Here is a 20392-nt window from a genome sequence, read left to right on the forward strand (position 1 = left end):
GCATCATTCATTTATTTAAACATGTTCAAATGTATTTATTCATTTGTTTAAGTATTTAAGCAATTAATTTTATATTTATATATTTATTAATTAATTTTTTCAATTATATAATTACTTATGTATTCATATTTTTAGTTACAGTCCCTAGAGCTCCCCACAGTCAACAGGAAGTGTTCACTTTGTCAAACAGCTAACTAACAAAGATGTGACCGGGTGACCACGGACATGAAAACGAACAAACCCAACAGGAAGCAGCGGACTTCCGGAGCCACGACGACAGAGAAGAGTGACACTTGATTTGACCAAAAGACAGCTCACAGGCGGTGACGTCTGTGTCTGCACAACGGGCGGGATATCCGCAGTAGTAAGCTAGCTAATAACATGGCGAAGACTTACGATTACTTGTTTAAACTACTTTTAATCGGCGATTCGGGCGTCGGGAAGACCTGCGTGCTATTCAGATTTTCAGAAGATGCCTTCAACTCAACGTTTATCTCCACTATAGGTGGGTACAGGTCGGATTATCACTGTTGTCTTTACCGAAAAGTGTCCCAGGAGCAGCCCATCCCGTCATGCTAATTTGGTGCTAACTTTTCTGGCTAGCATTCATCTTGTAGTGGCTACTCAGGAAGCAGCTCAGCCGGCTTGTTTGAGGGGCTTTTATAGAAGCGACAATAATATTTTAATGTGTTACCAAACGTAGAAAGCCTCTGTATGTATGACCCGTAGTTACAGACACCCCACACACTCTGTAACAGTAGATATTTATTAACTACGGCCAGCTGAACTAACAGGCTACAAAGCTGTCAGTGAGCTAGTTGGTAGTGTCACTTTCTATATGACCAGCTGTACTTCGCACTGTCGCAGCCAACGCTACAGAAAATGTCAAAGAACTCGTTAACCCCTTTGTCTTTAAAATCAATCTCAAAATAAGCCAGTTTCGGCTCCAGATGACAGATGTGCTTTATTGACTCTTGTGACTTGTGTTCTTCCTCAGGTATTGATTTCAAGATCAGAACAATAGAATTAGATGGCAAGAAGATCAAGCTACAGATATGGTAAGATATGATTATATTTCACTTTACAGCCTGACTAATGTGGCAGAAGAAAGATACATGATGGATGATAATTATTCTCAACTGCCAGTTTATTAGGTACATGTAACTAACTCATACAACAGCCCAACAGAGGCACACAAAGGGCAAGCCAAGATTTTGAGCCACACCTGTATTTATATCTGTGCACAATAGCTTCTATAACATGTGTTATCACAGATTATCTCAAATGGGAACAATAGGACATGTAGCTGTCATGATACTGTCTACTGACTTCTCTTTCAGTGGTAGGTTGTCTTCGCTGGTGCTTTGTTGTCATGTGCTCCATACAGTATAGCGAACCATTGTCCCGCTCACAGCTTTCTCCTTTTAAATGTTATCATCCCTTACACTGGCTGCCAATCAGAGCCTTGATGTATCGCTCACTTATAATTCCCATGCACAAACAGCGACAAATAGGTTCCTCGTAAAGGTTTTCTTTAATTAAATTTAATTAAATTACATTTTTTTTAGCTAGAGTTTGCCTCGTTATTCGGAAATGGGCGTACACAATATACTGACACAGTTGTTTAAACATGCTTTATAATGTTTTTGTGTAGGCCTAGTTGAATATTGACATAATAATGTGTGCTTATCCCAAAATCCCACGGCACACCTGGTTTGGCATGAAAACCACTGTATTAGGGTTTATTGCAGACTGGTTGTTAGCTGTTAGTTTTAGCTTTGTGTGTCTCATAAACTGACAGCTGAGTTCGCATGACTTTAATTGTTGTTTTGCTTCATTATGGCACAACTTAAAGTGGCTTTTTTAAAAGAAGTGTTGGTGATGTGATATTACCAAAATCAAGATAGATACTCATGATAATGTGAGCCTTCAAAAAGTGTTGTCAGATACTTATGTAAGATTAATAACTACAACTTTCGATGATTTATGATTGATATCATGCTGTTATTAAACAAGACATAACTCAGGTTTTCTGTCTTTTAAGCTTTGCACCATTTTTGTATTCTCTCTTGACAACACTGTCGACATCATGACTTTCCTCATTTTTGATATAGAACAAATCAATACCAGCTCTTTGTAAATGTAAAGGTTAAGATAACTGTGTCCACTGAGTACTGGTGAACAACATTGGAACCTATATATCCTCAGCAAACACAAGTAAATCAAAGCAACATTCTTGGGAATTTTCTTTGTCTCGCTTAAGCTTATATGAGAAGATCTGTGTTTTCAATACAGAGGTATTCTTGATATGTTAACTCTTGCACAAAGACTGGACGCTGGGGGAAAACATCTAACCCAAAGCTATCAAATGTGTATTCCATTGCTCTAAAGCTGACCCATCTACAGTCTGTGTGTGAGTCTTTAATACCCATAGAGGGAAAAAATTACTTTAAAGAGCAGTTAGCATTGGAGATGTGTCATGACCAACAACAGCTGTGTCTCAAGTCCTGTCCTTATTGTCCTCAGAGTTGCTGGTTTGGCAATTTTCAACAAAACCCAGCTGACTCTTGGATGTAATTGTGACCAGATTGCAGTATAACAACACACAACACAAAACCAAGAAAGTCAGAGAGTTGATTATTCATTTATTTTACTTTTTACGAAGGTTCTCTTGTTTCCAGGCTCTTTGCCTCATGCACAGATACAGATCTTGCTAGCTAGATGCAGCCAGGTTAAATGTGTGTTTTCCATGCAGGGATACAGCAGGACAGGAGAGGTTCAGGACCATCACGACAGCCTACTACAGAGGAGCAATGGTGAGTTGCATTTTGCATCTTAACAACTCGTGCAATAGTGTAGATAATCTGTGGGAACTGAAAGGGTGAAGTGGTGGTTTTCTCAGGGATCCGCACTGCAGCATCAACCTTATCCAGAGCCACACCCCACATTGTTGTTTTTGTTGTTATTTTATGCAGTGCAGTGTCATGGTATGTTTCATAGCCTCTCCTTTAGTTCAAGTCTAACTGGATGCCTGTGTTCATGTATTTTACTTCAGGGACATAATTAATCATTGTTGCCTTTGTTGAAGTGTCATGCTTTTACTTGAAGCTGCAAAATCATGTGATCCGTCACTAATGAGGGGTGACATGGACTTCAGAAACTTAATTTCCACGTCTGTCTCTATGGATTAATGAGATTTGTTCAGGAATGATTTGATTGTCTGACTCCTCCATTGTTTGACTTCTTTTCCTCCATGAACTCTGCAGGGCATCATGTTAGTGTATGACATTACCAATGAGAAGTCCTTTGACAACATCAAGAACTGGATACGGAATATAGAAGAGGTAAATGTTCTGCATTAGTGAGTGTGACTAGGTGTGTGTTTGCTTCTTCTACAAACAGTGATATCTATCTGTTCTGTGTGCATGCGTGAGTGTGTTTTATTTTGGTTTGTATAAATCCAATGCATTTGATTGCTTATCACTTCCCTGTGTGTTCACCATGCCATTTATTTATCCTCCACAGCATGCCTCAGCAGATGTGGAAAGGATGGTCCTTGGGAACAAATGTGACGTCAATGACAAGCGACAGGTGTCCAAAGAAAGAGGAGAGAAGGTGGGATGATAAAGCTGTCGTATAAATCCACTGAGAACTTGATTAAAAGTACAATTGAGCCTCACTCTCTCGGGCTGCGTATCCACCAAACACTTGCAGTATAGAACCTTAGACCATGTACGTAACATGAACCGACATGTAGTTAAATTCTAGATCTCTATTGAGTACCCACCGCAGACTGTACTCTATAATGTAGATGAGGTTGTTGCCAGATACTAAAAGACGTGTCTCCTCGTCTGCGCCTCGCTGATGATTCACAGAATGGGGTTTGAGCGGTGACATTTTCAGAACAAAAAAGAATAGGCTGGAGTCTTTACAGCCTCTGTCGCAAGTCATGGGATATATAAAAATAGCGGGTTAGTGGTTTGTACATTGAGTCCTTGTTGAGCAAGAGTGACAATTCTCTCAACCAATCAACAGACCGCAGTGTTTCTAGCTCCACCTTTTAGTATGGGATCAGTGTGCTAGGTACCTCAACAAAGGAGTGACAAAAAAACGGACGGAAAGCAACAGTTCGGTTGATACGGTCCACAGATTTTAAGAATTCAAACAGAAAAATGTGAAACTAACTGAATGTAACAGAACCAGACTGTTTGGTGGAAACGAGGCTTTGGGTACATACTGTATTTAGTATTTTGGCTACTGACACTGATTCTGTCTCCGTTCTCCTCCTGTCAGCTGGCGCTGGAGTACGGTATCAAGTTCATGGAGACCAGCGCAAAGGCGAACATCAACGTCGAGAATGTGAGTTCACACTTATTCTGCGATTATTAATTTCACAGCTGAAGGAATTGTTACCAAAAGTTTGACCTTTTGTTGATTTTTGTCTGTTTATGTAGCTGGAGTCATAGAGTTGAGTGATTCACTGCACATGATGAAACACGATATCAGATTTTCACACAGCTATCATGGCCATAAGAGTCACGCTAACAATACTAACGCCGGTATGATGGAAAATTTAAAGAAAAAACAAAATAATGCTTTTTCTCAGATTCATCTTTACATTTGTTTATTTTGCATTTTGTCTCTTTTTTGGCAAATGAATTACACCATAACTGTAAAAAGCGTTCAAAAAGAGCAGTTACGTTTAGTGGATATTGTCAATATGTATAAATATCAAGGTAATCATCAGTACTGGTACATCAGGACACCCTTAGATGAAATATGAATCTATTTTTTAAGAGCATTTTCTTTGGCTTTCTCTGCCTTTCATTAGATAGGATAGACTAAGCGTGAAAGGGTGAAAGACAGGGGAGGGCATGCAGCGAAGTGCCACAGGCTGGACTCGAGGCAGCGGCCACTGCAGTAAGACAGGGGCCTGTTACACAACCACTATGCACTCAAAACTGTGCATGACAATATTAGTCATAAATAGATGGATGCAGACGTGCCCAGTGGCTCAGTGGGTAGAGCAGGCGCCCCTGTGTTTATCTACATTTGATAAAACTTGTCCTGTACAGTTTTGATTGCATAGAGGTTGTAGACCATAAAGCCAGAATATAGTAGGAGACCTTAATACACTATCAGTGTGGAGAAATGTATCTGTCTATGATGCTTATTGTTTTCTTTTAATGGATTCCCATTAACTGAACCGACTCATGAAATGAAACTGTTAAATGTCATGCATAATTAGATCGTAACCACATAATCTGTTTACTGCAAACCCACAGATTGTGTGTTAATAGTGTGCAGTGTTTGCTTAATATGTCCAATTAGTCATGACTAAGGTTGTTTTGTTGCCGTAATTTAAACCCACAGTTTTCCACATCCAAACCCATTCGTCCCACCCAGAGTAATGCCATTATTTTTGTTAATATAATTTCAGTTATTTAATTTGTTTAACTTGTTTTTGTCTGCAGGCCTTCCTAACCCTTGCCAGAGACATCAAAGCAAAAATGGACAAGAAGCTGGTAAGAATGTTGAGAGTGTGTGGTATCTGTGTCGTGTTCTGGTGTTTTTGTTCTCATATGTGAACGCGCTCTCTCATCTGTGTGTATTTTAGGAGGGCAACAACCCGCAGGGCAGCAATCAAGGAGTAAAGATTACAGAACAACCCAAGAAGAGCAGTTTCTTCCGCTGTACGCTCCTGTGAGGAGACGGGAAGCGTTGGCATCCACCATCGCCTTAACTGTGTCCCCCACTGGACAGAACTGGACAGAGCACACTCTTATCTTCTCTTTTATTTTTTTCTTCACTCGTCTTCCTCCTCCTCCTCCTCCTTGTTCTCTCTGGTAGGAAAAACAAATCGCTCTCTCGGTTCCCTCGACAACTGTGAATCTAACTACTGTGGCCTCTTAGATGCTAAATCGGACTTCTGTTTTTTACAGTTGCTCATCAGATTGACGATTCCAACATGATTCCTTAGTTTTTATTGACTTTTAAAGACGATAAAACCTTCACTTCTCACAATAATGTCTGATTATCAGATAGTTTGTTTCATCTGTTGTCAGTTTCACATGGTGAAGTCTTATTTATTCGATCTGTATCACCAAAACTAGCCTAAATTATATATCCAGAAAAGGCTTCACAGTCCAGTGGGCTTCCTAATTTCTGTCAAATAATGTATGTATCCAAGGTGATGAGAGTACAAACTATCATACTAGACTTTTACATATCCACATTAGGTAACCGGGACATGTAAATATGTATCACTGATTATGATCCATATGAAACAGTAGTGCCAGTGCATTTCACTCATCATATCAACATTTGGGGTTTACATGTCCCCTGTCCACCTTTTCTACTCATGTCTTCCTGTTGATTTCCTAGGCTGAAACATTCCTCTTGTGAACACTTTAATGTGCAATGTAATGACGTGTATGTGGGGCCCAGATTTAGCCTATCTTAAGTATTCACATGGTCGCAGTAAGACTGGGTTCTTGACTAAGTATGCTTGTTTTAAGGGCACTCGGATTCCTTTTGTAGTCGCTCGCCTCATCATTGTTTTGATATTGCGATTTGTTTGGTGATTGGTGTGAGGTTTATTTGATGCACTTCGACTGGTGGACTAGCAATACCTGACCCTGACACCTGGAGGCAATATGGTTACACAGCGGGGGCACAGAAGGAACCACGGCGATGATGAAATCATTGTTTTATGCATTCATACTTCTTCCTGTTGTCAGTTCCAATGGGGGAACATCTACATGTACAACTGTTTTCTGGGCCTTGGATAGGGGCTGTGCTGTAGCAGTATTTATGGAGTGAAACAAAACATAGCACCAAAATGACAAAGTGCCCTTTTTATGTTCTTATTGATTATTATGCACTTTTTTTCTCCTTTTTGTTCTTTCTGTAAAAAAACAAACAAAAAAGTTCTTAACATTTGTTGACTGTTTGTTGCAAGTCTTAACTGAAAGCAAAGAATATTCATGCACACGTTTTCCATTGTACCCTGTCTGGGCTTCCTAAAAACATCTGAGCACTGAAACCTCGTCTTGAGAGAAAATATACAGAAGGCCTTTGATTTAAAGATGTTTTTCCCTCATTACAACATTCCTACTAATGGACATTTCACTTTTCTAGCTTTGTTTTGCATTTCCATTGATGCTTTTGGGAACCCCAGATGCACCCACCTCGTTCCCTCCCCTCGTCCTCCTCTCCAGATATTCTGCGTCTTGTTTTGGCCCAGCATCATGGCCACCTGAACTATGCATTCTGGGTGCGTAGGAAACCTCAAAAAGCTTTGCACATTTGACTTGATGAGCTTTATTTGAGATTAGAAATGTGCAAAGGATCCTTGCTGTTTTATTTTCTGCTGTCACTCTAAATTCTGCCGTATTTGCTCGGTTGAGCCGTTCAGGCGTGAGCATAGGAAATTAATTGATGAAAATCACAAGTGAGAGCAAATCATTTCTAGCAGTGCTAAAGAGTTATTGAACATGTAACTACGTAACCTGTGGATTTAAATCGTTGTTAACATGGTTGGACTTGTGGCACAATTTTGGTTTAACTGGCTCTCACAGATCAAATTAATTGCTTGATAAAAAAAAATGCAGTTTGGCCTAAATGTCATCTGAACAATGAGCTGCTCAGTAGTTCTTTGAGTCGTGTGTAATCATCACCAGGTCTATGTTACTATATCTTTAGCATTCCCACCTGAATTTGGATTTCATCGCTGATCATTGATGCATTTCATCGGGGAATAAATTAAATAATTCAGCAGCTGTAAATAAAATCTACAATGATTGTACTGAAGGTTCATAAATCTTATTGATCTACACATTTTGTAGATATGTGTTTTGATGATTTATTAAAAATGAGATTCTTAAAAAAAAATGTTTCAGCTCGTTATATTTACACCTTTTTATTTTTTGGAGACCCATATAGACAATCAGTATGAGGAAGAGTATTTTATGTGTTTTGTTTAGATTTGGTATTTGAATTTTACTTGTAATAAAAAAGACATGTAAAAAACTGGTCACCCAAAACCCAGTTTATAAACGCATGAAAAAATTTTCCAAGAAGAACTTAATGAAGGATTACAAACTTTAATAAAGATATGGAAGATTAAACTTGACTTTGTAGGAAATAAGCTATGGGTGCATACAATTTTACAAAGTTATTCTGAAGTTAGTTTGAAAAATAGTTAGACATGGGTGTAAGTGAAAAAAATGTCCTGATAAGTTGAGTAATAAAATTCTTCATAAGAAATGGATAAACATCATTTGATCATTTTACTCAATTTTACCCAAAGATTTATTTTCCGTTAATCGGATTGACTTATGTGCCCTAAATTTTATTTTAATTTAATTTTGCGAATATTTGTATAAAGTTAAACCTCATCAAACCTCCACAGGTCTGACTGTTGCCTGTTAATTAAGATACAGTTTACATTCATCTATGTTGCCACCTAGTTGTGCTGTGTCATTCTCTTTAACTGCACAATTATATACTGTGATAAAAACTACGGAAGTCATTAAAAATTTCTTTATTATAAGAAGATTAACAGTCGAACTGAAAGCTTTAACAGATGGGTCATGTTTCTCGACTTGGTCAGTGGCATTTTGATAATTTTCTTTTAATTACAAGTATAATTTCTTGCTCTTAACTGGGTTTATATTTCATTTTTAAGACAATTTTGTACAAATGTATTGTCACATGCCTGAAGGAGTCATGTTTTGTCCTCCCCAGCTGCAGTTTTCTGTTGCACATGAATCTGCTACACCAGGGTTACTCAAGTTACTTTGCCTGGGGGCCACTTTTGCAAAAGGACAGGAGACCAAGAGCAAGAGCCAGTCACAGCAACCACAGGTGTACGCAGGGGTGTTTCTAGAGTTTGAGGACATTCAGGGTTGAGCCAGTGTCTCTGTCCAACCTTGTCTCACTCCGATGCCGCCAAATACCTATGTTTGGTTTGTGGCTTGTCAACGTAAGACACTGTCGCACAGAGGCACCATTTAGCGGTGGTATACGAGACAACCCAGGTTGCGGCATTTGTTGATGCTAGAGGAAACTAAAATAGTATAAAGAGCAAGAAAGTTCCAAATGGGCAGGCAGGTCATTAAGGTCGATGGGTCAAACAAACTCTGGACTTTCACCTAGGAGCCAACTGTTTGTGTCCAGTGTGACACCAAAAGTCAATTGAGATGTTTCAATAACAATGTGGTGTGCTAGTATGTTGAGCATGCTGACGTATATCACATGATGTTATATTACACTAGTGACAAGTGTTCTTATTTTAAGCCAAACTACGATTCCTTTTTTAAAAACCTAGCCATGTGCTCTTGTTGCCCAAATCGAGTTCTTTTTACCTATTTTCTACGTTTATTTTGAGAGACTATTTTAACTAGTAGAAACTATATTTTCTGTTAAAACTGAAGTGATTTTTTTGTTTTGTTTTTTTGTAAAGAAACAATAGATGTAATGACCGTAAATTGACATGCTGTCCCTGAACATCCAAAACTGATGCAGGAGGGGGACCTAGTGCTTCATATTCGATTGATAAGTATTAGTATTTGATGAGTTGGGAGTGAAAATGCGTTGTCTCTGTCTGGGGATCTGGGGAGTCATCCCCCGGCACTTTTTTGATAAACAAATTAGAATTTGATGCTTTTTATGCACTCTGGCACCTTGTTTTCACTGAAGTACAAAAAAAATTTTCAGTTTCTTTTCATTATGAATTAGAAAATGGCTGGGAGGCCACTTGGCCCCTAATGGCGGGCTAGGTTATTTCTGCTCTGTGATGTGAATGTTGAATGCAGAGAAAAAGGAACACTTACAGAAACTGAAACTGTTAAATGACTTGTGAAACTGTGTCTGCAGCTTCACTTTGTAACAGAACACACCTAAAGCTGAAAACAGTTTTGTTTGATGAAGAAGGTGGTGGAGTGTTTAAACTGTGACCTCTAAAACATTAGCACTGGAGCTCATCACTTCCTCTCTGTGATGTGCCGCACTGGGGAGTCAATTCAGTAAGACTTTGACCTTTATTGAGTTCTTTTTTATCTAGACAATCAGCGTGTGGGAGGAAAAACTTCCCAGATCAGCTCTTTTACTTGATCTGAAGTGGCTCTCCAGCATTAAGCTGCCAGGCATTTTCACTGAATCACCCATTAAACAGTTAATATGTCACCAACAGTAACAAAACCAAAGACTGTGAATTTTATTTGTCAAGATAGTTCCTGTCTGTGAGAGCTTCCTCTCTGACAAGAAAAGCAGACGGAAGTCAGAGAAACCTTTGCACGCACATATATTTGTGTACAATATTAGCATCAGCCAAGCAGCAGCTTTTTTATTATCTTTAAAAACCCACAAACATTATTTATGTAGTAGTTACATTGAACAGACAGTTTGTTAAGAGAGAAGAGTTCTATATGGTGGTTTTGCTGTGTCCATCCATCCATTTTCATCCACTTATCTGGGGCAGCAGGCCAAGAAAAGCACCCAAGACATCCCTCTCTCCAGCAACGCTTTCCAGCTCCTCCTGGGTGACCCCGAGGTGTTCCCAGGCCAGAAGAGATATGTAATCTGTCCAGCATGTTCTGGGTCTACCCGGGGCCTCCTACCAGTGGGACGTGCCTGGAACACCTCTAATGTGAGGCACCCAGGAGGCATCCTGATCAGATGCCCGAACCACCTCAACTGACGCCTTTCGACACGAAGGAGCAGCGGCTCTACTCCGAGCTCCCTCCGGATGTCCGAGCTCCTCACCCTATCTCTAAGGCTGAGCCCAGCCACCACACAGAGGAAAATCATGTCGGCTGCTTGTGTTGCTGTGTTGCATATCATATTGTTATGGAACCTGATTGACTAATCAGGATGTAGCAGCAGCTTAAAGGTTAGAGCCCTACCCTCATTTCCACTGCTGAGGTGCCCTTGAGCATAAAGAAGTACAGGGTGGGTGGCCTCAGTGAAAAGCTTTTTGATGAAATAAAGGTTTTAGGAAGTCCACACAATCACAAAATCTCCCACAGTGAATACAAAGTACAGCAAAGTAAGGATTCAATAGCATTAAACTGCACAGGTGTCCATGGTGATGTGTGCATTTCTACATCTGTCAGACAATTAAAAAAGGTGTATTTGCAGCACAGGGGGTGAGATCAATCATTTCTCTTTATATATGTGTACTTCCCACACTGTCATAAACTTGTGGCACTGGAGTAAAGCTGGACAGCTTGTAAACATTAAGTTACCCGATCTTATTGAACCTAACCTCTCATGTGGCCTCCCACCTCAGTCACTGATACTACAAATGTAACGTTATACAACAGCTGAAGAGGGCAGGACTGAAGCCTCTCATTTAATCTGAGCTGGCTCCTCTGATAGATCGCAATGTTCACTTGAACCTGTTTCATACTGTACACCTGTGAGTTTATGGTGCACTTATGAATGTGGGCTACATTCTTTTGGAATCCAAACAGACTGTCACATTAGAGATGACTGTTTACCTTCTATCTAACCATACAAAGGACCATTGGATCATTTGTTACCCACAGTTTATAGCCTATATGACAATGTATTTTACTTATTTGGTGACAGTATGTAGTGCTCTTTTAAAATGTTATACAGCTACTCAGCTAGAGGTGAGTTTTGCCTCCGCCCACAGACAGGTGTAGTCAGCTGTGTGAGATCTGCTGTGTCATTATATCGCGGAGCTGCCAGACAAGGTGAGTCACCTTTGCTGTGTGTGGAATTTAGAAATCTCTTTGTTTTATTTAGAAAACTAATATCATTTTTAATTATGTGAGCATTTAAACTACAAATTTAAGATGCATTAATTAATCCAAATTAAAGCGGGTCTGCTTTCTTAAACAGTTAAAGATTATTACAAGTAAAACTGAGGAAAGTAGTGACAATATCCTGTCTAAGCTACATTTTGTATTGTAAATTGTCTTTAAAAAGATGAATGTGGGAAGATTATGGGGGGGTCTCTTTATGTAAAAGTTCAACTCTTAAGTTATAGTTATTCACCATAGTCATATCAGCCGAAATGCAGAAATCTTTGTCTACTGACTGCTCATATATGTGGTTTGTATTTTCTGTATATACTCTACATGTTCAAGTATCTTATTTTTAGGTTTACCAAGTTGTATATGACACACTTGCAGGTCTCTATCCTCTGTGAATTCCCCAACAGACCCAACAGAGGATTAAATGAGCTGCGTCCCAGGACGATGGATTGGAGTCAGTCGACACAAGCACAGCGTGATGCTTTCATCTGGTTCACAGAGTCCCAGCTCCGGCTCGTGATCAGGAACGGTGTCGTCCCAGAGTGGTTTCATGGGATCATCTCCAGGAAGTAAGTTGTCGAAGTCTATCGCGGTCCGCCATCTCCTCCGCGGGGAGGAATGTGGAAAGCCATGTTTTAAAAATCCTACACGATAAAGGTAGCAGTGTTGTGTTACAGCATGCAGTGACTGTAAACACAGTCTAATAAGGGAGAATATGTTGAGAAAGATATTGCATCTCCAACAACGTTTTAGGAAGTAATCAAAGGTTTTCAGGAAGCTTCTAACCCCAAAATAATCCTGTGCTATATCCTACTTAGGCTCCATTTTTTCCAAAATAAAAGAGAAAAACTACACCACTGCATCAGTTATCTCCAGGTTTACAATATTAAATATGAGGACAAAACATTGGTTATTATACAAGTTTACTTATGATGCACTTTAGTCACAGATTTGTCAGTGACGCAGCCTCTCGAGCACAGACTTTACCCTGGTAATATTTAAACAGATTTCTGCTTCAAATAAATTCTTTGCTTTCTCCACTCCCAGTGTACACATCCACAACTTTGCATAACGGATGATATATGTGCATTACTATTAGGCATGGTGTACTCCATCAGTTTACTTTACTGACCTGACTACAATGCCCTGTATTTATTAGACCATTCTTTTATTAATGGAAAGTTCATGCATGGGAAGAACATTTTATTATGTGTTGAAAGCTGCAAACTGATCCTGGCTCTTGTTCACAACCGATGCCACCCCATCCCATAAAACTGCTAGATCATTTACAGATTACAGTGCATGTATGAAAGGACTTTTTTGTTCTGTGCATGCTCACTATTTGTGCAGGGTGGCAGAGGAACTGCTGATGTCCAAGCCCCCTGGCTACTTCCTCATCCGAATCAGTGAGAGCAGGATTGGCTACACTCTCTCATACCGGTGAGTGTTTGCATTTTAAAGGAGTTTACACTCACACACTCGGTCCAAGAGTCCAAAGACCTGCTCTCTTTACTCCTCTTGACATATTTTTTGCTTTCTGTCCCCTTTGCCCTCAGTGCTGAGGACCGCTGCAGACATTTCATGATCGATGCGTTGGAGGACGGCCAATATATCATAGTAGGGGAAGACAGGCGTCACCGGGTTCTGCAGGACCTGGTGGACTTTCACCGTAGGAATCCCATCATGCCTTTCAGTGAGGTGCTGACTGTTGCGTGTGGGCAGGTGAGGGAATGTTTTATTATCATACCTGCAAACAGGTGCCTTGACTTAACGGTTCTTCCATACATCATAGATTTGTTGGTTATTGTACTGACAATGTAAATGTAATGTAATGAGTAGAGCACCAGGCCTACGTGCATGTATTCAGTTAAACCTGAGTCATCTTTACAACCCAAAACCACGATATTTGTTTATGTGCCTGCCACCTGTGCACCATGCAAACAAGAACACAATCATAATTTCCTCTGTTTCTCTTTCTGTCTGTGTTTCACCCCACTGAAGGCCTCAGGTGGCAAGACCGACTACGCAGAGCTGCTGTTTCCCCAAAGACATCTGAATCCCAACACAAGCTGGCTACCGAACGTCCCCCTGCATCCCAGCATAAGTCACCCACCATCACAGGAAGATATCCCACCTGCTCTTCCTTATCGGCCAAATAACTTGAGGAACTCTGCACTCCCGTCTGCAAACAGACTTTACCCTAGTTTGGAGGAGGAATTTCCACACATTACCATCCCTCTCCCTGCCACGGTAATGATGATCTTCATAGATTGTCTTAGATGTTGTCTAGTGCTAACCCTAACCCTTAAAATAAAGGATATCTAAATGTTGCCTGCGATCAACGTGAGACTCAAGACATTTCAAAGGTGTTAGTCGAATCACCCTCCCATTCATAACAAGATGTTGGTGATGGGGTCCTATATGAACACATGATTTTCTCCCAACTTTGAACAGTTTAGTTCCGTGTGTCCATTTTTGGGCGCTAATCTGAAACAAGCAAACCATAAATCCAATTTGGATGTCAGTTGTGGGGGCTTTTTCCTTACATTGCCAGGTCACTGTCATCTGATCGTAACACACCCACGCAGCCCTGATGAAGCAGATTGATTTTTGACTGTTAACATGTTGCCATGGTTACTTAATTGTTTTAGCGATAAACTTAGAGCTGGGCATATCGATGTTTGGTCATGGACCTTTCAAGTCCAGTTGCTGACAAGTTCTGCCTTTTACATGCATCGTCTTCTTTCAAAATACACTTCCGTTTTCGTACCCTTTACATACAGCCTCTTTTAGAATAAACGCACTACATCGTTACAACAATGCAACTGCCGTTTTTTTTCCTCCAACTACTAACACACGTGATTGGATTCAGGATAAAAGGAACAGGGTTTGGCTTCATGATCTTGCGGGATGCGAACACCGCTCTCCCAGGTGAAGGTTGGTGTTTGTTGGACCCATCCTCCACCACTCCCACCCACCCTTATCCTATTTCTCCGCCTTAACTTTTGTTCTTGTCCCACTGGGTTTCACCCTGATGCCGCTGAGCACCATCAAACTACAACAGTGACCAGCCACGTGTCATGTTGACGATAAAAGATGGCTTTTATCATCAGCGTCTGACGCTGCAAGTCACTGCCCAAGCACTGGATTTCGATGACTTTGAAGTGAGACTGGGTTGCTCTGTCCTAAGCCCCTCCCACCAGACGACCACGAGCTGCACAAAGTACTTTCACTCAGCCCCTTCTTGCTCCGCTCTCTCTCTGTTTACCAGACTACAAATGAGACAAGAATTAGTGAGCTTGCCACCCCACGGTCCCTCTGCCTTGTTCGCCACCACTGTGGACTACTTCCCTGGAAGATGTGTGGACTGTAGCAGCTCGAATTTGGCCAGCGTAAATTCTCCAGTACCGGGTGTCACGTCGGGCTGGTGTCCAGCAGCAGCGCTAAATTTGACCTATTAGCTGATTTGCCAGGTAGTCAGGGCTGTTTGGTGCCCTGGATCTGACTGGATTCAGGTTGCTGCGGCCACTGACTGAGGGTCCGTCTCAATAGCTGCAATCAGCTCTCTTCCTGGTGATGTGGTCTGTAGTGGTGGGGAGTGAGGCAGAGGACACACTGTGATTTGAGGCTCTAGCTGACTTTAGCTACACTAACGTGAACTTGAAACCGCAGCTATGATGCTTTGGCTCCAGTTAGCAGAAGCCTAAATTATTAGCAACATTTACTCTCTGAGTCTGTCTTCCTTTTTTGGGTCGCTTTGCAGTGTAGGCAGATGTAACAAATGCTGGAATAGCAACTCATCTGCAGGAGTATCCACCACTGAATAAGGCCAAAGGGACATGCTCGCACATCTGCATTTGTAGAACAGCCAATAGGAACCTCGTCTCTCTGAAATGACCCGTGATTGACCAAAGTCTCTTATCGTGGACTAGATTTTCTAAGCCTCAAAACAGAGCCAAGACAAGCTGCAACTGAATTACAATATGCTCACAGTTTATTACGGGATTTTTGCCCAGTGGCACCAAAATTAAATTCCGCACCCCAGCTTTAAGATTTGAAACCACATTTTCAGAGGCTTAACATTAAAATGTAAATGTTTTTTAAAACAAATTTCTCTGCTGTATGTTTCATGTTCATCTCCAGCCTGTGCCAAAACCGAGACATTTGGCCATCAATCTTCCATCCAACCAGCCTCCTGAGGTCCCTGCTCGGACCCCTTTACCTCCACTGAAGCAGAACCAGGCTTGTATCAGGACAGTCTCTGCACCTGAGAGCGTCGCCACACCCTCACCCTCACCCTCACCCACAACCACTGAGCACCCACTCAGCGCCAACCTCCAGCCTGCAAAGAACCAGGAATGCAAGCTGTCAGTTGTCTCCAACCTGAAGAACTTCAAGAAGAAATTCCAAAAGAAGAACAACACGCCGCAGGAGGCGACTGAGAATGAGTACCACGAGATCGCAGAGGAGCACACCTTCAGTGCTCCTCCATTTACCTACACTTGCGCTGTGACTGAAGGAGGAGGGTTACCTCAGGAGTATCTGCCACCTCCACCTTTTGCTCCAGGCCACTGACACATGACTGCTCCCTTAGAAAAATAATGCATAGATGGATTCAACCCCATGTGGGTGGAGGACAGAAGCAAGAAAAAGGAGCGATAGCCTGCACACTGAAGTTGAACTCTTACAAATAATGCATCATTTCAACCTTCAAGTAGTGTGGAGTAAAAACTATATAATAGGTTAAACTGCTGTTTGTCCGTGACTGTGATTACTGCCACTTTTGAGCGCTTTATCTTTTATTTATTTGCTGGTTTATTCAACAGAGACACTACAGATAAATATTGTTACATGAGGAGTAATGCAACAAATGTATTTAACATACCCGTCTCCCTAGTGCTAATGCTAATTACTAGCCTCTTCTTTGGCTTTTAAATTCCGGTGAATTGTTTATACATGCCTCTCTGCTGCTGTCATGTCTAACAAAAGTATGAAAGGGCAGCAGGAGGAAGTTAATGCAAAAGGACTGCTTTGAATACAGGTCTGGTGCAGATCTGTTATCAGCAACATGACAGGGAAGCTGGAAAATGCAGACACAGGTCAGACTTGTTTTACAGGTAGGAACATACAGGTGGGTCAAATTCACTTTTACATAGCGTAAAACGTGGTCTTTGGACATGGAATTCAAGGTAATTACCCAGAGACATTTCATTTTTACTGCCAGTGACTGTCAGACCCTTGTTTTTAATGTGATTATGAAGCATCTAGACCATGTGATCTGAATATTTTACAAATATTTTTACTACTATGCTTATGCAAAGCATCTTATTTTGTTACGTTATGGAGTAAATAAATGACCTTTAATAAATGCTATATTTGTATTTGTTTCCAAGGCTGTTACAGCTGTTCCACAAGCTTTTGTTTCATGGCACATAATTAATATTACTCTACTGTCTGATGATTAAACAAGAATGTGATTTTGACCATGACCAATCGGGACACACCGGTTTGTTCACCCATACTGGAAATGAACATAATTTCTGTTTCTGCTCTGAGCACTTCCTCCTGTCTGTCCCCTCCTCTCCCTCCCATGCTTCACTTCTCACTCTGATCTTTGCATGTTATGGCTCCTGTGCTGGCCTGGTTACTCAGTGGTGGGTGCATGTCATGCTGGTGCAATCACCTGGGTTTTAATTCCAATGAACATGTATGACATGCCAGTCCCTTTCTATCCTCAGACTATTCTGTCTTATTTTACTGTAAATGTTATTAGTAAGTGTTTAAAAACGTGCATTAAAAAGTGTTAATGCATGTTATAACTTGCTTGTCATTTTGCAATGATTTGATTAACTGTGTAGTCATTCAGTTACTTTTGATATTGTTGACCATGTAATTGGTTGTTAACTGTTTGGATTATGTAGTCAAAACAGTTCAGAGCTCTTCATACCAAACTAATAGAAAACATTTGTCTCATTATAGACTACCATCTAGTGGCCAGTAAACCACATCAGATGCTCAGAGAGCAGAGTGGTGGCCTTCAGTTCCTTTATGTTAAAACCACAATGTAAAAGCATGCAATTTCAAGTCTGCTTTTAATTGTTCACTAAAGCCAATGCAGATATATTTTCATAATCTGATCAAAAAAAGGAAGTGGAGCTGAAACTTCAATGTTTGCTTCTGAATGTGGTGATGTGTAAGTATAAGTCTAAGTATATAAAGTTTATAAAAGTATATAGATATCCTTGTTTGACATTGGGACTTTATTATCATCTTGTTTGAGGACACTGGGACTTAATTATTGTTTGCAATGCTTAATTTTTTATATTTATCGGGTCCTACTGATCCCAAATAGCTAAGAGAAATTAAAATGCATGCCAAACAAAAGTTCGGGTCTCAGGAGGATATAAAAGTATATAAATGGACTTAAGTAGGGCAGGCAACACGCACCTCAAATTGCACTGAAGTACAGTAAATGTCTCTAGTTATTTTCCACTGTTGTGCACTACAGTGTCCTACGTAAGACAAATTTCCTCTGACATTTTAGTTTAATAGAAGTAGTCCACTTGCTGCCAGGAATAAAACAAATACATAACTATATAATTTATTTAATTACATGTATTATGTCCTGGCAGAAAATATCTATGATTATCTACCATGTTTGATAAATAAAATCAAAATCACGAGTTACTAACTCAATGTTATATAGCTATGTTGTAATGCGAATGTTTTTTTAAAGGTCTTGTGTGTAGGATTTAGTGGCATCTTGCAAATGACATTACAAATTGCAACCAACTCAAACTTCTCCTATTTGCCAAGCATATGGAGAACTATGGAGGCCTAAGCAAAAGCGCACATGGCCATACCTAAAGCCAGTGTTTGGTTTGTCCATTCCGGCTGTGGAAGAGAACCCACTCCACATGCCATATGTAGATATCAACTTTCAGGTTATTTTCAGATGATTATATTATACCCTAAGATACACTTACTATATCATCCTGAGACTTTTGATTGGTTAATTTCTCCTAGCTATTTGGGATCAGTAGGACCCAATAAGTACAAATAACTAAACATTGCGAACAATAATTAAGTCCTAACGTCTTCAAACGAGTACTTCTTAATTAACAATGTCTTAGCTTGTTCCTGTTGCTAAAATTGGTCAAATGTGTTGCCATATCAAACTGCAAACATTATCAATCATAAATAAACGAGTTTCAATCATAAAATGTGATCAGGTTTTGAACATATGCAGCCGATCCCAACACAGACCGACTTGGCTGCGATCTTGTTTTTACATGGATTTATGTATTGTGCTCTTACTACCACTAGATAGCACAAAAAAGGTGTCCGCAAAGAAGGACAACAGGACTAAGGGTCTGTCCCAATACTCAAACTTTCCCTCAAGATTGGCCCACGCCCTTGTTTTTGCACGTTCCCACAAAGGGCTAGGGTGTCCTAAACTTTAGGGAAGTGTTTTTCAGCCTTTAAAACCCCCACCTAATTAGAAGGGCCATGTGATGCACACTTACGAACTCATCTGAGGGGAAGATTGAATTTCCCAGGATGCATTGTGAAACTGGAAAATTAAAAAAAAAAAAAAAAAAAAATCAACATACCTGAAACAATTCGACCAGGACAAGAAGGTGGCGAAGGCGTCTTCTATTTGCTGCGTTTCTTCTCTGTTGATTTGTTAAACGAAAAAGGATGAAGACAGCCAACGAAATAGGCAATACAACCTCTGGAGCCGCCATTTTGGAAATGAATGCAAGAAGCCTATGTTGATGACAGGATATAGGTGAACACGTCTGTTACGCTAATTTGCATGAAGTGGCGTCCCAATTCATAGGTAAAATTCCCTACCCCTCAACACTACCCCTTTGTCGTTGAGGGGAATCTATCTGGCGAGTGCACTTGAAACCAAGGGGTAAGGTTAAGGGAAGAGAATTGGGATTAAGTTAAAGGAGCTATATGTAAGAAATCTAAAGCAAATAGTCGTAAAATCCTCCTAATATGTCACAGAGACTAAGGAATAATGTTCATATAACATACTGATCTCACCGACAACAATAGTACAGCCAGAATATTCGCATTTAAAAAAAAAATTTTACGGTCCGCAAATCATGTTTATGTTTTGAATTTGTGTTTTGGCCTGTTGCGCCACCCACCGCCATCTACCAGTCACACAGCCATAGAGTCTCAGCATCAGTTAAAGTTACGACTGAGCTACAGCAGCACGGCAAGCAGCGTTAGCAGTGTCCCGGTACATAGCATTAGCAGCCGGCTCCTCATGAGCTGTATCCCGGCAGCTGCGTTAGCAGCAGAGAAGCCGGACTTGCTCGAACAGTCCGCTGGAAAACCGAAGATCAAGGACGCGGCGTTATTTAACAATTTGGTTGTTTGTTTTTCTTTTCTTGGTGGCAATTGGCTTCCATACAAACAAGATTTGTAATTCGGGAAACTGCTTGCAGCTACATAGCTGTTCAATTAACAATATTTAGGCCTCTTTAAAGCTGGCAACATCCAGAGTGTGACATGTGATTTATTTATTTATTTGTTGGGGTCGGGGAGATAAATTTTAATAATATTGTATCAATAACTGGTTAATAGTG

General features: G+C 40.5%; 2 protein-coding genes across 2 annotated transcripts; both read left to right on the forward strand.

Annotated features, from left to right (window-relative positions):
• The first annotated feature begins 323 nt into the window (after positions 1–323).
• LOC117254125 (ras-related protein Rab-8A) lies at positions 324–7340 on the forward strand. The gene is made up of 8 exons (XM_033622147.2): positions 324–505; positions 998–1058; positions 2756–2816; positions 3267–3344; positions 3526–3615; positions 4294–4359; positions 5475–5525; positions 5618–7340. Exons 1-8 carry the CDS (start codon positions 382–384, stop codon positions 5705–5707), a joined length of 621 nt encoding a protein of 206 aa, XP_033478038.1. The 5' UTR covers positions 324–381; the 3' UTR covers positions 5708–7340.
• A 4743-nt stretch (positions 7341–12083) lies between these two features.
• Positions 12084–17605, forward strand: hsh2d (hematopoietic SH2 domain containing). The gene is made up of 5 exons (XM_033621133.2): positions 12084–12355; positions 13137–13226; positions 13343–13508; positions 13788–14036; positions 15930–17605. The coding sequence occupies exons 1-5, from the start codon at positions 12111–12113 to the stop codon at positions 16359–16361; spliced, it is 1182 nt and encodes a 393-aa protein (XP_033477024.2). The 5' UTR covers positions 12084–12110; the 3' UTR covers positions 16362–17605.
• The last annotated feature ends 2787 nt before the right edge of the window (positions 17606–20392 follow it).

The sequence above is a fragment of the Epinephelus lanceolatus genome, chromosome 6, assembly GCF_041903045.1.
Source record: "Epinephelus lanceolatus isolate andai-2023 chromosome 6, ASM4190304v1, whole genome shotgun sequence".
Taxonomy (NCBI): domain Eukaryota; kingdom Metazoa; phylum Chordata; class Actinopteri; order Perciformes; family Serranidae; genus Epinephelus; species Epinephelus lanceolatus.

Coding starts and splice junctions, on each gene's coding strand:
- hsh2d (XM_033621133.2), top strand. CDS start 12,111: ATGTTCAAGTATCTTATTTTTAGGTTTACCAAGTTGTATATGACACAC. Junction 13,227..13,342: donor GGCTACACTCTCTCATACCG/GTGAGTGTTTGC, acceptor CTTTGCCCTCAG/TGCTGAGGACCGCTGCAGAC. Junction 14,037..15,929: donor CCATCCCTCTCCCTGCCACG/GTAATGATGATC, acceptor GTTCATCTCCAG/CCTGTGCCAAAACCGAGACA.
- LOC117254125 (XM_033622147.2), top strand. CDS start 382: ATGGCGAAGACTTACGATTACTTGTTTAAACTACTTTTAATCGGCGAT. Junction 3,616..4,293: donor CCAAAGAAAGAGGAGAGAAG/GTGGGATGATAA, acceptor TCCTCCTGTCAG/CTGGCGCTGGAGTACGGTAT. Junction 4,360..5,474: donor CGAACATCAACGTCGAGAAT/GTGAGTTCACAC, acceptor TTTTGTCTGCAG/GCCTTCCTAACCCTTGCCAG.